This window comes from Pristis pectinata, chromosome 3, assembly GCF_009764475.1.
Source record: "Pristis pectinata isolate sPriPec2 chromosome 3, sPriPec2.1.pri, whole genome shotgun sequence".
In the NCBI taxonomy this organism is placed as follows: Eukaryota; Metazoa; Chordata; class Chondrichthyes; order Rhinopristiformes; family Pristidae; genus Pristis; species Pristis pectinata.
This window is the reverse complement of record NC_067407.1, coordinates 24,647,775-24,660,113: the sequence shown is the minus strand read 5'-3', so window position 1 is coordinate 24,660,113 and position 12,339 is coordinate 24,647,775. Positions and strand designations below refer to the sequence as shown.

At 41.1% G+C, this 12,339-nt stretch overlaps 1 protein-coding gene across 1 annotated transcript in view; it reads left to right on the top strand.

The window, feature by feature from the left end:
* zswim5 (zinc finger, SWIM-type containing 5) overlaps positions 1 to 12,339 on the top strand; it is a 207,966-nt gene that overhangs the window by 146,353 nt on the left and 49,274 nt on the right. The window contains 1 exon segment of the mRNA XM_052011582.1: positions 10,252 to 10,400. Coding sequence (XP_051867542.1) covers positions 10,252 to 10,400 — 149 coding nt within the window.

Here is a 12,339-nt window from a genome sequence, read left to right as displayed (position 1 = left end):
CTCATCCTTCTCTCCAAAGAGAAAAGCCCTAGCTCACTCAACCTCACCTCATAAGACATGTTCTCCAATCCAGGCAGCATCCTGGTAAATCTCCTCTGCACCCTCTCTAAAGCTTCCACATCCTTCCTATAATGAGGTGACTAGAACTGAACACAATAGTCCAAGTGTGGTCTAACCAGAGTTCTGTAGAGCTGCAACGTTACCTGGCAGCTGTTGAACTCAATACCTTGACTAATGAAGTCCAACACACCATATGCCGCCTTAAAACCCTATCAACCTGCGTGGCAACCTTGAGGGATCCATGGACGTGGACCCCAAGATCCCTCTGTTCCTCCACACTGCTAAGAGTCCTGCCATTAACCTTGTATTCTGCCTTCAAATTCGATCTTCCAAGGTGTATCACTTTACACTTATCCGGGTTGAACTTAATCTGCCACTTCTCAGCCCAGCTCTGCGTCCTATCTACGTCCTGTTGTAATCTACAGTAACCTTCTACACTATCCACAACACCACCAACCTTCGTCATCTGCAAACTTACTAATCCACCCTTCCAAATCCTCATCCAAGTCATTTATAAAAATCACAAAGAGCAGGAGTCTTGCCAACATACCTTCCTTATTACCTGCCTTGCTATCTCTGAGGACACTGAAATAGGTGGGGTCAAGGATAGATCATTGTGGAGGGATAAACAGAAAAACTGGAAAGAGGAGGAAAGATGTGGATATAGGAGCAATGGACTAGGGCCTGGAGTGGCACAGATACAAAAAAGGAAAAAAAACTGGTATGTACATAATATTTTGCAATTCTGTTTTTCTTACCTCGAGGATAATTTCACATATCCCCACAATATACACCTGGTGTCAATTTTTTTTACCCACGCTTAACCATGTCAGAGTAAGAAACACATTGTAGCAAGTTCTCTCAATAAATGCAGTATAACTGCTCCAGAAAAAATACATAGTGGAGGAGAGTTATGTATAAATTATGTGCATGCAATCAATCTTCATCTGTGGTCACCATGTTTGATTCACAGGGAAGTTACCCAATCATCTCCACTGTGTTTGACTATATCTTTGTCCTTTAATACAGCCAATATATTATGTTTGGGAGCTGAAAGTGGAGCTTGTGATCAACAGGTGGAACAATGTGGCACCTAAATTCGCCTATTTTTCTCCTTGACTTCATTTCCCTGCTGCATGATTTCTGAAATTTTACTTAAATTTGTGGGTGTGGATTCCACTTTACCTCTCGACCCCTATATCATCTTTATCCCACCAAAGAACATCTGGCTTTAACCCCAGATTCCCCCCTCCTTCTCCTATCTATCCCCCGTACATTCCCGAGATTTGTCTTTCTTAATAATTATTACACAGCCATGCCTATGTACAATGTTTTCCTCTTTGTGTCCTTTCGTGTGCAACTCCAGACCCAAATCCACTGTTTCTATGACCATTTCTTTCCTCTCCTTTTCACTTTTTCTTTGTTTTTCCTTCCACATGATTTCTGAATGATCCATGAACCCTGGTTATTCCTTTTTTTTTGCACTACTTATTTATTTGTAATTTACAGTAATTTTTATGTCCTTGCACTGTACTGCTGCTGCAAAACAACAAATTTCACGTCATACAAGTCAGTGAAAATAAACCTGATTCTGACTTGGTGATCCATCCTGGATCCTAGTTGAGAAACATGTTGATTTTTGCAATTCTCAATCTTATTTTCAATCCCTTTGTGGTTCTCACCTCTCCCTTACACTAAATCTTCTCCAGCCCCATAACCCATCAAGATATCTGTGCTCTTCCAATTCTGGCTCTTTGCACATCCCTGAACTTAATAGCTCCAGCATTAACAACTACACCTTTAACCAGAAAGGCCCAAACCCCAAAACCTCTTAACCTTGCTTTCTTCTTTGAACATGCCCTTAAAATGACCTCTGACCAACTCTGATGCTTTATGTTCTTTGTGACTCTGCATCAACTTTTTTGTTGGATAACCTTTCTGTGAAAGTTTGGGAAATTTTTGCAGACTTAAAGGCAAAATATAAATTATTGTTTTTTGATAACTAGCAAGTTCAGTCACTAGTTTACAGCATTCCACTGTGGCTGGCAACCAGGGACAAGAGTGAACTCCGTCTAAATTGTCTATGGGACCTGAAACCAGATGTTCAAGTAGACAGTGAGTATTAAGATAAGTCCACCCTGTGGTACCACCCAGTGAAAATGCACCTACTGTTTTTACTGGGTAACCTGTTGAATGTTGAACATTGGTCTCCTTACACTTTGGGGGAAAAAAGCAGAGTTATGGCTTATTATGTGTCTGACTCCAAGTAGTGGGAAAGGAGATAAAATAGTTGGTTGTGCTGGTTGTTCTGTCCAAGGCAGCTTGCCTGAAGGTTTAGGTGGCCTTAAGGTAGACTGAAGAATGCTGTGGGCAAAAAATAGAGTTTGCCTGTAATCATCATCGTCTATTGTGGCATTTCTACACTCCAGTTTGGCTCTAAGAGACCTCACAGGTGATGGAATTATATCTGCAATTTGTTTCAAACTGTTCTAGATCCAACAAATTCACTTAAGCTAATTATATTTAACTATATTTATATAATTATCGATCTAATTATATTTAATGTAATTATATTTAACAAATTTATTCGAATTCTTTGAGGATGCAGGTAGCAGAGTAAATTAAGGAAATGTTTATTAAATAAAAACAGAAAATGGTGGAGATACTGAGCAGGGCAGGCAGCATTTGTGGAGAGAAAAACTGAGTAGATTCTTCAGGTTGATGACCTTTCATTGGATAATATTTCCTAATGAAGGATCATTAAATAGATGCCAACATATTGTTTGCCTTCCTAATTACTTTCTGAATCTGTGTATTAACTTCGTCATTCTTTTCAGGGACACCCAGATCCCTCTGAACAACAGCTTCTAATCTCCTGCCATTTTAAGAAAAACATACTCCACCTTTTCAATTTCTATTTTTGCTTCCAAAGTAGCTGACCCTCATTTTTCCACATTATATTGCATCTGCCTATTTATATCCTCTGAAACCTAAGCATCTGGTCTCCTAGTTGTGTAACATTAGCAAACTTAGATTTGTTATACTTGATCCCCTCATCCAAAACATTGATTATAGATTCTAACAGCTGTGGCTGCTGTGACATCCCATGTCACAGTCTTCCAACCTGAAAATGAACCCGTCGTTCTGACTCTTTTCTATCAATTAACCATTGTCAATCCATACCAGTATGTTTTCCAATTTTGTTTAATAAACTCTTTTGTGATATCCTATCAAAGACCTTCTGAAAGTCCAAAAATACCACTATGAACTGGTTCACCATTTATCTGTTCTGATGCCTCCAAAGCACTGGATGCTGGAAAGTTTAAATGAAAGACAATCGTGAAAATAGTCAAAAATCCAGGTGGGACTTTCACAGTAAATGGTAGGGTCCTGGGGAGTGTTGTAGAACAGAGGGACCTTGGAGTACAAGTACATGGTTCCCTGAAAGTGGAGTCACAGGTAGACAGGGTAGTGAAGAAGGCTTTTGGCACGCTGGCCTTCATAAGTCAGGGCATTGAGTATAAAAGTTGGAAGGTCATGGCACAGTTGCACAGGATCCTGTGAGGCTGCACTTGAAGTACTATGTTCATGGGTTTAAGGTGAGAGGGGAAAGATTTGATAGGAACTCGAGGGGTGACTTTTACACAAAGGCAATCAATGTGGAATGAGCTGCTAGAGAAAGTGGTAAGGTAGGTACAATAACTTTGAAAAGACTGTTGGGCGGGTACATGGATTGGCGGGGGGGGGGGTGGGGGGGCTTGTTTGGAAGGTTATGGGCCAAGTGCTGGCAAATGGGACTGGCTTGGATGGGGCATGACCAGTTGGGCTGAAGGGCCTGCTTCTGTGCTGTTTGACTCTGACTCTCAGTTCAATCAGTAACTGTGGAGGGAGGAAAATCTGATTTAATGTTATTGCCCGTTGGTCTCTCATCTGCACTGATCAATTCTGATGCAAATTGAAAAGATTGGTTATCTGAAAATTAATGAAGTTATTGTTAAGGACAGTAACATGGCTAATCAGAAGATGGGAAATTCGAGGGAGATATCAGAGGAAGGTTTTTTACCCAGGGAGTGGTTGGGGCATGGAATGTGCTGCCTGGGGTGGTGGTGGAGGCAGGTACATTGGCCAAATTCAAGAGATTGCTAGATAAGCATATGGAGAAATTTAAAGTAGAGGGATATGGGGGAGTAGAGGTTAGATAGTCTTAGGCGAGGTTTAAAGGTTGGCACAACATTGTGGGCTGAAGGGCCTGCATTGTGCTTTACTACCACAGATGCTGCTTGACCTTCTGGGTATCAACACCTTTTTCTGTATTTATTTCAGATTTACAGCATCTGCAGGTTTTTATTTCTCAGTGTTCTTCTTTAAATGTATTTTTTTGGGATCCATTTATTGCTCATCCTTAATTGCTTCTGAAGGTGACGGTGAGCTGCCTTGAATTGTTGCAGTACTTCTGGTGAAGGTACTCTCAGAACACTGTTAGGTAGGGAATTCCAGAATTTAGACCCAGCAAAGATAAAGAACCGTGATAAATTTCCAAAGTGGGTTAATGTGTGACTTGGGGAACCTGCAGGTGGTGGTATTCCTTTGTGTCTGCTGTCCTTTTTCTACATTTTTAAAATTCATTCAAGGGATGTGGGCTTTGCAGGTTGAGCCAGCATTTAATTGCCCATCCTTAATTGTCCTTGAGAAGGTGGTGGTGAGCTGCCTTCTTGAACAGCTGCAGTCCTTGAGGTGTGGGTATATACACAATGCTGTGCGAGAGGGAGTTCCAGGATTTTGACCCAGTGACTGTGAAGGAATGGTGATGTATTTCCATCAGAATGGTGTGTGGCTTAGAGGCAACTTCTAGGTGCTGGTGCTTCCATGCTTTTGCTGCCCTTGTCCTTCTAGCTGGTAGAGGTTGTGGGTTTGGAAGGTGCTTTCTAAGGAGTCTTGGTGAGTTGCTACAGTGCATTGTGTTGATGGTACAAACTGCTGCTACTGTGCATTGGTGATGAAGTGAGTGAATGGTTGTGGATGGGGTGCCCATTGAGTGGGCTGCTATGTCCTGTATGGTGTCGAGTTTCTGGAGTGTTGTTAAAGCTGTACTCATCCAGGCAAGTGGAGGGTATTCCATCACACTCCTGACTTGAGCCTTGTAGATGGTGTTCAATCTTTGGGGAGTTAGGTGCTAGGTGACTCACTGCAGGATTCCTAGCCTTTGACCCGTTCTTGGAGTCATGTTGTGTATATTGCTTCTCCAGTTCCATTTCCGGTCAGTGGTAAGCCCCCAGAATATTGATAGTGGGGGATTCAGTGATGACAATGCCATTGAATGTCAGGGAGTGATGGCTGGATTTCTCTTGTTGGATATCGTCATTGCCTGGCAGTTATGTGATGCGACTTGTCACCTGTCAGCCCAGGCCTGGATATTGTCCGGGTCTTGCTGCATTTTGGTGTGATCTGCTTCGTTATCTCAGGAGTCGTGAATAGTTTTGAACATTGTGTAATCATCAGCGAACTTCCCTACTTCTGACCTTACCATTGAAGGAAAGTCATCGATGAAGTAGCTGAAGATGGTTGGGCCTAGGACACTACCCTAAGGAACTCCTGCATCAATGTCCTGTGGCTGAGATGATCGACCTCCAACCACCACAACCATCTTCCTTTGTGCCAGGCATGATTCCAACCAATGGAGGGTTTTCCCCCTGATTCCCATTGATTCCAGTTTAGCCGGGGCTCCTCGAGGCCGCACTTGATCAAATGCTTCCTTGATATCAAGGGCAGTTACTCTCACTTTACCTCTGAAGTTCTGCTCTTTGGTCCACATTTGGACCAAGGCTGTAATGAGGTCAGGAGCCGAACCTGAGCTTCTTTGAGCAGATTGTTGCTAAACTGGTGTTGCTTAATAGCACTATTGATTATCCCTTCCATCACTTTGATCGAGAGTAGACTAATGGGGTGGTAATTGGCAAGGTTGGATTTGTCCTTCTGTGGACCAGTCACACTGGGGCAATTTTCCACATTGTTGGGTAGATGCCAGTGTTGCAGCTATGCTGGAACAGCTTGGTCAAGGGTGCAGCAAGTTCTGGAGCACAAGTCTTCAGTACTATGCCAGAATGTTATGAAGGCCCATAGTCTTTGCTGTATCCAATGCCTTTAGCCATTTATTAATACAGAGTTATCAAGATATTGATGGCAGATATTCAACAGTGCTCATACCATTGAATGTCAAGATTAGGCGGGTAGACTTTCTCTTATTGGAAATGGTCACTGCCTGCCGTTTTTGTTGTTTAAATTTTATTTGCCATTAATCGGTTTGTGTTTAGGTCTTGCTGAATGCAGGTATAGACGGGTTCATTTTCTGAAGAGTTGCATATGGATTTGAACAATGTGCAATCATGAGCAACCCTGCTCACTTCTTGCCTCATTTTGGAAAGAAGGTCATCGATGAAGCAGCTGGAGATTGGAGGGTATCAGACACCGTCTTTAGAAACTCCTGCAGCGATGTCCTGCAGATGTAGTGCGTTTGAATTTCCAAAAAAAGCATTCAAGAAGGTGCTACATAAAAGATTGAAAATGACTGATGAGTGGTGTGCTGTATTTCATCTGGTAGCACTTAATCATGGACTTTCCTGAGGGTGTTGTTTTAAGGTAATGTTGATTTGCCAAAAGGCTTTTCACTTGCTACATTTCCTAGTTAAAGACTATGGCAAACTGAGAGGGAATTGTGGGAGACTCTTTGTGATCCCATCTACTTTAAGGACCTTCCCATTTTGTGGACCGCTTGGAAAGACCTTCAGTCCAACCAGTCCCTCAGTGATTTTGCTGCTACTTATTTCACAAATGTCCAACCCCAAAAGAATAAATTAAACCTTAGCTGGGAAAAATGCACTGGTACTCTAAATACCAGCTTCAGCATATTATTAAAATTAATGTACAAATTAATATGACAATTTTTAAAATATATACATTGCTACTCCAAACATTAGCCAAGATGACAGAAATGATTCCTGTTAAAGATGTGTGTTAATATGTTGCATGCATAATTACACTGCTGCTCATTGTGAGTGGAAGTGAACATTGCAGTCTTGGAGCCCATAATGAAATTATCTTAGGTTAGAGAGGAAACCCTGTACACATACTTGCTGCCAAATTTCTCAATTTCTGCTCAAGTGAGTTGAACTGGCAGCTCCAGCAACAACAGAGATACAGCAGCATTGTGGTCATGTTATTCGATAAGTAATTCAGACTCTGGAATGGAGGCACAAACTCTAGTTCCATCACAGCAGCTTAATTAGTGAACTAAATCTGGAATTAAAAGGCTGTTATCATTAATGAAAACCATGAAACCATTGGATGGTCATAAAAATAAATCTGGTTCTTTAGGGCAGCAAACTGTTGCCTTTAGCTGGCCTGTATTTTATGTGACTCCAGACTGGGCAGTAAGTCTGCACTCTCACAGACATTACTGGAAAAACTACATTAGTACTCTAAAAATTGCCTCTCACAAATTATTAAAGTGTAATTACAAATTAATGTGCAGAGTTCAAAAACTGCCCTTTGAGATTGCCCGGCAAACCACTCTGTTATATCAATATTCACCACGTAGACTGCAGTAGTTCAAGAAAGCCGCTTACCACAACCTCCTCAGTGGTACTAAACATGATAAATCTTTAAACTGAGAAATAGAATGGCAACATTGATCATGAATGTTTTTGATGTCACTTTCTCCTTGATAGGTTACTGGTTGTACTTTATTTGAAGGAAGCCACTGCTATTTGTCCGGATACTTGCCAGTTGGACTTTTTTACACTTGCATGCGTTTGTTCATGTTAAGCCATTGTTGTACACTGAAGACTGGTTTCAGAGTGGGTAATAGTATCCATAAACTGAAAGAAGAAAAGTGACCAGAATATACCTAAGGTCTGTGCAAATTGGAATAAAAGAACTCATATGACCCAGTTACCATATCATCAGATTACCTATAAGCTCATCCCTGCTATAGGTGACCAGCACTTTGATCTACATTTTCTGTACCACTGATTGTGTAAATCTACAACTTGTATAGTTAAGAATGGTAGTACTCATACAAAGGAAGATAGTTGTGGTTGTTAGAGATCAATATCCAAGCCCCAGGGCATCACTACAGGAATTCCTCAGAGCAGTCACCTAGGCCCAACCATCTTCCTTCCATCTTAAAGTCATAAGAAGGGATGTTCACTGATGATTGCGCTATGTTCAATTCCATTTCCAACTTCTCAGCAGACGAAGCAGTTTGTGCCTGCACGCAGGAAGATCAAGACATTCGGACATAGGCTCATAAGTGGCAAGTAACAGTTGTACCATAAAAGTACCAGACACTGAATGAATCAAACCACCTACTCTTGACATTCAATTGCATTGCAATCCCCTATCATCAATATCCAGGAGGTCACCATTGACCGGACGCTCAACTAGTCCAGCCACCTACTGTGGCTGTAAGAACAAGTCAGAAGCTACTTACCTAGTGGCAAATGATTCATCCCCTGATATCCCAAAGCCCTTCCACCATCAACAAGGCATGAGTTAAGAGCATAATGGAATGCTCTCCATTTTCCTGCTTATCAGCTTGTGCCTGAATGTCTAGTGTCAACAATCCTCAAGAAGCACAAGACCATCTCGAACAAAACACCCCATCTGATTGGCACCCCATCCATCATCCTGATTCACTTCCTCCACCACCGGTGCACAATGGCTACACAATTGCACTGCCATTACTTGCTCAGGATATTTGACAGCACCTCATAAACCCACAACCTCTACCACCAAGAAGGCTAAGAGCAACAGTCACATGGGATTGCCACTATCTGCAGGTCCCCTCCAATATGTACACCTCCTGACTTGGAAGTATCTTGCTGGATCTAAATCCTGGAACTCTCTGCCCAACAGCATGATGAGAGTGCCTTTACCATGGTAGTGTAGCGGTTAGCATAACGCTTTACAGCGCCAGCGACCTGGGTTCAATTTCGGCCACTGTCTGTAGGGAGTTTGTACGTTCTCCCTGTGTCTGTGTGGGTTTCCTCCGGGTGCTCCGGTTTCCTCCCATATTCCAAAGATGTATGGCTTAGGAAGTTGTGGGCATGGTATGTTGACACTGGAAGCGTGGCGACACTTGCGGGCTGCCCCCAGAACACTATGCAAAAGGATGTATTTCACTGTGTGTTTCGATGTACGTGTGACTAATAAAGATATCTTATCTACAGTGTTTTTACGAAATGGCTCACCACCACCTTCTCAAGGACAATTAGTGATAGTCTTTGAATGCTGACCCTGCTGGCAATGCCCAGATCATAAAAGGAAAATCCCGGTGTCAAATCTTTTCAGATCTGATTTCTGCGGTCTTCTCCGGGACTCTTGCTTTCCTCAGCAGCCTGTACAGTCCTTTAATTGTTTAAAAATTGTTTCTTGAAAAAAAGAACTGGATATCTTTATAATAAAACTGTACTTTTCGTGGTGACTTATGAAAAGAATCTTCATTATTGGATTGCAGTTATTTTAGACCCTTTTTATTCTGTCAGTGCTGATTCTGATTTGAATTCCACCTGATTGTGCTGTACATGCTTAACACTTGACAGTAAGTGCTGGACTGCAATTCAAGAGTGCGTGTCTTCCAAGCTGGCTATGTCCTTTTGTTTCTTGACACCCATAAGAGCCCACTTTCCATCAAAGGTCACTGCATTGCATTCAGCAATAGAACCCCTGTATATTTTCTTCCTGTTGCTAAACATAGAGATCAGTTGTGTTGCTATTCCTTCCTCTCCCTCTCTACCACTCCTCTTGTAAAGATGGTCCAAAACAAGTCGAGTTTATTATTATATGCACAAGTATGGTGAGGTACAGGTACAATGAAAAACTTGCAGCAGCATCACAGGCATGTAAGTACAAACAACACACAATATAAATCACACATGCGCCTTGTTTGATCAAATTATTGGCCACCTGTCCTAATTTGTGTGTTTCAATTTCAAATTTTGTCTAATATCACTGTGAAGTGCCTTAAGTTATTGATACAATGTTGCTACAGGCAAGTTATTATTAATTTATCTAAAACTTCTATCCACTGAGCCTTGTGGAAGCTTCATGATGATGTTTAGACATTTCTTGACATGCAAAGTACGTTCTGAAATGGCAGTCTTTTGTTATTTACCCACTTTCTGTTTTGTTTAGGTGCCCCCGACCCAACAGCAGGTGCCAGCATTGATGATGAGAATTGCTGGCATCTTGACGAAGAGCAAGTTCGAGAGCAAGTCAAACAATTCCTATCGCAGGGTGGATACTACGGGTCTGGCAAGCAACTAAATTCTATGTTTGCTAAGGTGAGATTCTTTGCGTTAAAACAACTTTCTTTTCCTGGAGTCAGGTTACTGCATCCAGCTATCTCTGACTAAAGAGAAACGTGGTCAGGTATGCACTTGACGTCTATAAAGCCTCCTGAGTTACAACTGCATGCTGCTTATACTTTAAGCAGGTGGGCCAATTTATTGAACATAATACGGAGTTAGCTTATTTTATACAAAAGGTTCAGTCAGCCTCATTTTCTATTATCTAGTTCAGATATAGGATTCCAGCCATGACAGATTTCTTATTTAGCTCAAGAAGCCAATTGCTAACGACTACAAACATGTAGATTTCCGTATGACTGATTTACTTATATTAAGGAGTTTTGTTTCCGAAAAACTCAACTTTCCCTTACATGGCATCACAGCACTTTCCTGTTGACCATATCAAAATCTCAACAGCTATTACTGTGACAGTAACAGAAGACGAATTCTGATAAAACTGCACTAACTACATTTCTAGAAAAATGAGCAGTGTAGAACTGTAGAATAAAAGATGAATCTGAAAGTTTGTTCCAGGCAACAACCTCTTGAGGCATGAATCACATTTACAAGAACTGTGTTCAAGCAGTTCGTGAAGGTCAACTGATCTCCAGCAATGGTTCTGTACTCCAGCAGCTTCCCAACTTCCGTTAAAAACATCTATTGTAGAACTCGCCAGTATAGATTTCCTCAGCTTGTTTTTTTTTGTTTAAAAAGAGGTATTTGTGGTTTGTTGGCTAACCCAAATTGAAGTGAAATATACTCAGTCATACTGGGGGACTTAAAGTTTCACAAGCAGCTTTTTAAACCTTGCCTAGATGAAAATGGTATCTGATGTAACTAAAAGTAATAGGCATTGCCACTGGAGGGAAAATTAACAAACACACATATGCGCACGCACACGGAGATTTCCATCCAATGCATATCAGAACTTGAATTGATTTAAAGCAGTTTTGGCAGAGGTATTGGCTGCTCTTCTGTTCTACCAACTGGAAATGCAGATATCTGAAAAGAAGGTGAAAAAAAAGTTGAACAAATGGTAAATGTTCCTCAGTAAGGGACTGTCCATTGTTGTAAAGAACAGAATTCTTACAAATCAACTTTCTTTTTATTGATGCCCAGTAACATTGATTTAATCTGGATCTTGGAGTTTTTAAATTTAATTGATGTTGAAAGTTTGGGGTAATGCAGAAAGAAAAGAAGATCTAATGTCATGAACGTAATACAATAATCTTGGAAGAGAGAGAAAGAATGGAAAGTTGTTTTCATTTTCCTTTAAAAAAACCAGCCTTTGACATAATTGATTACACAATCCTCCTTCAGTGCCACACTACCATGAACCTCTCTCATGTTGTTCCATTTGGTCCTGTCAGATGATATCTTATAGTATTTTTAAAAGTGTCCTCACCACCTGCACTGTCACATCAGGAGGTCTGTAATTCCACCCTTTTAAGAACCCCTGGAAAATAAATTTGCGTTCATGTCTATTCCCCTAACACCCACCTCTCTTCATTCAGATATACTTGTATTAGCCAATATCCAGTTTTGGATGGACTATAATATCTTCAGCTAACTTTAGGGAAGTCAAATCCATCAAGATTTCTGATTACACCCCCCCCCCCCCCCCCCAGTGGCCATGGAGAAGAGGAATTGTCATTAAACAATTGGAGCAATATCTTGACTATTATCTTTGAGTCCCTTTAGCTTTTTTCTGGGTTCTCTGTGTGTCTTGCATTCTGCATTAGATTGTTAGCTTCTAAAAGTAGCCACCTAGTGTGCTGATGTGAAAATTAATCAATCATATTGCGTAATAATCTATAGAGTATCTTGTACAGTGTTGGCTGTGTTAACTATTTAATTTTTTAATATTAATTCTGTCATTTCAGCATTCTTTTCCCTGTGCAACATTCCTTGCATTTCTTTTTTTCCAAAAGGT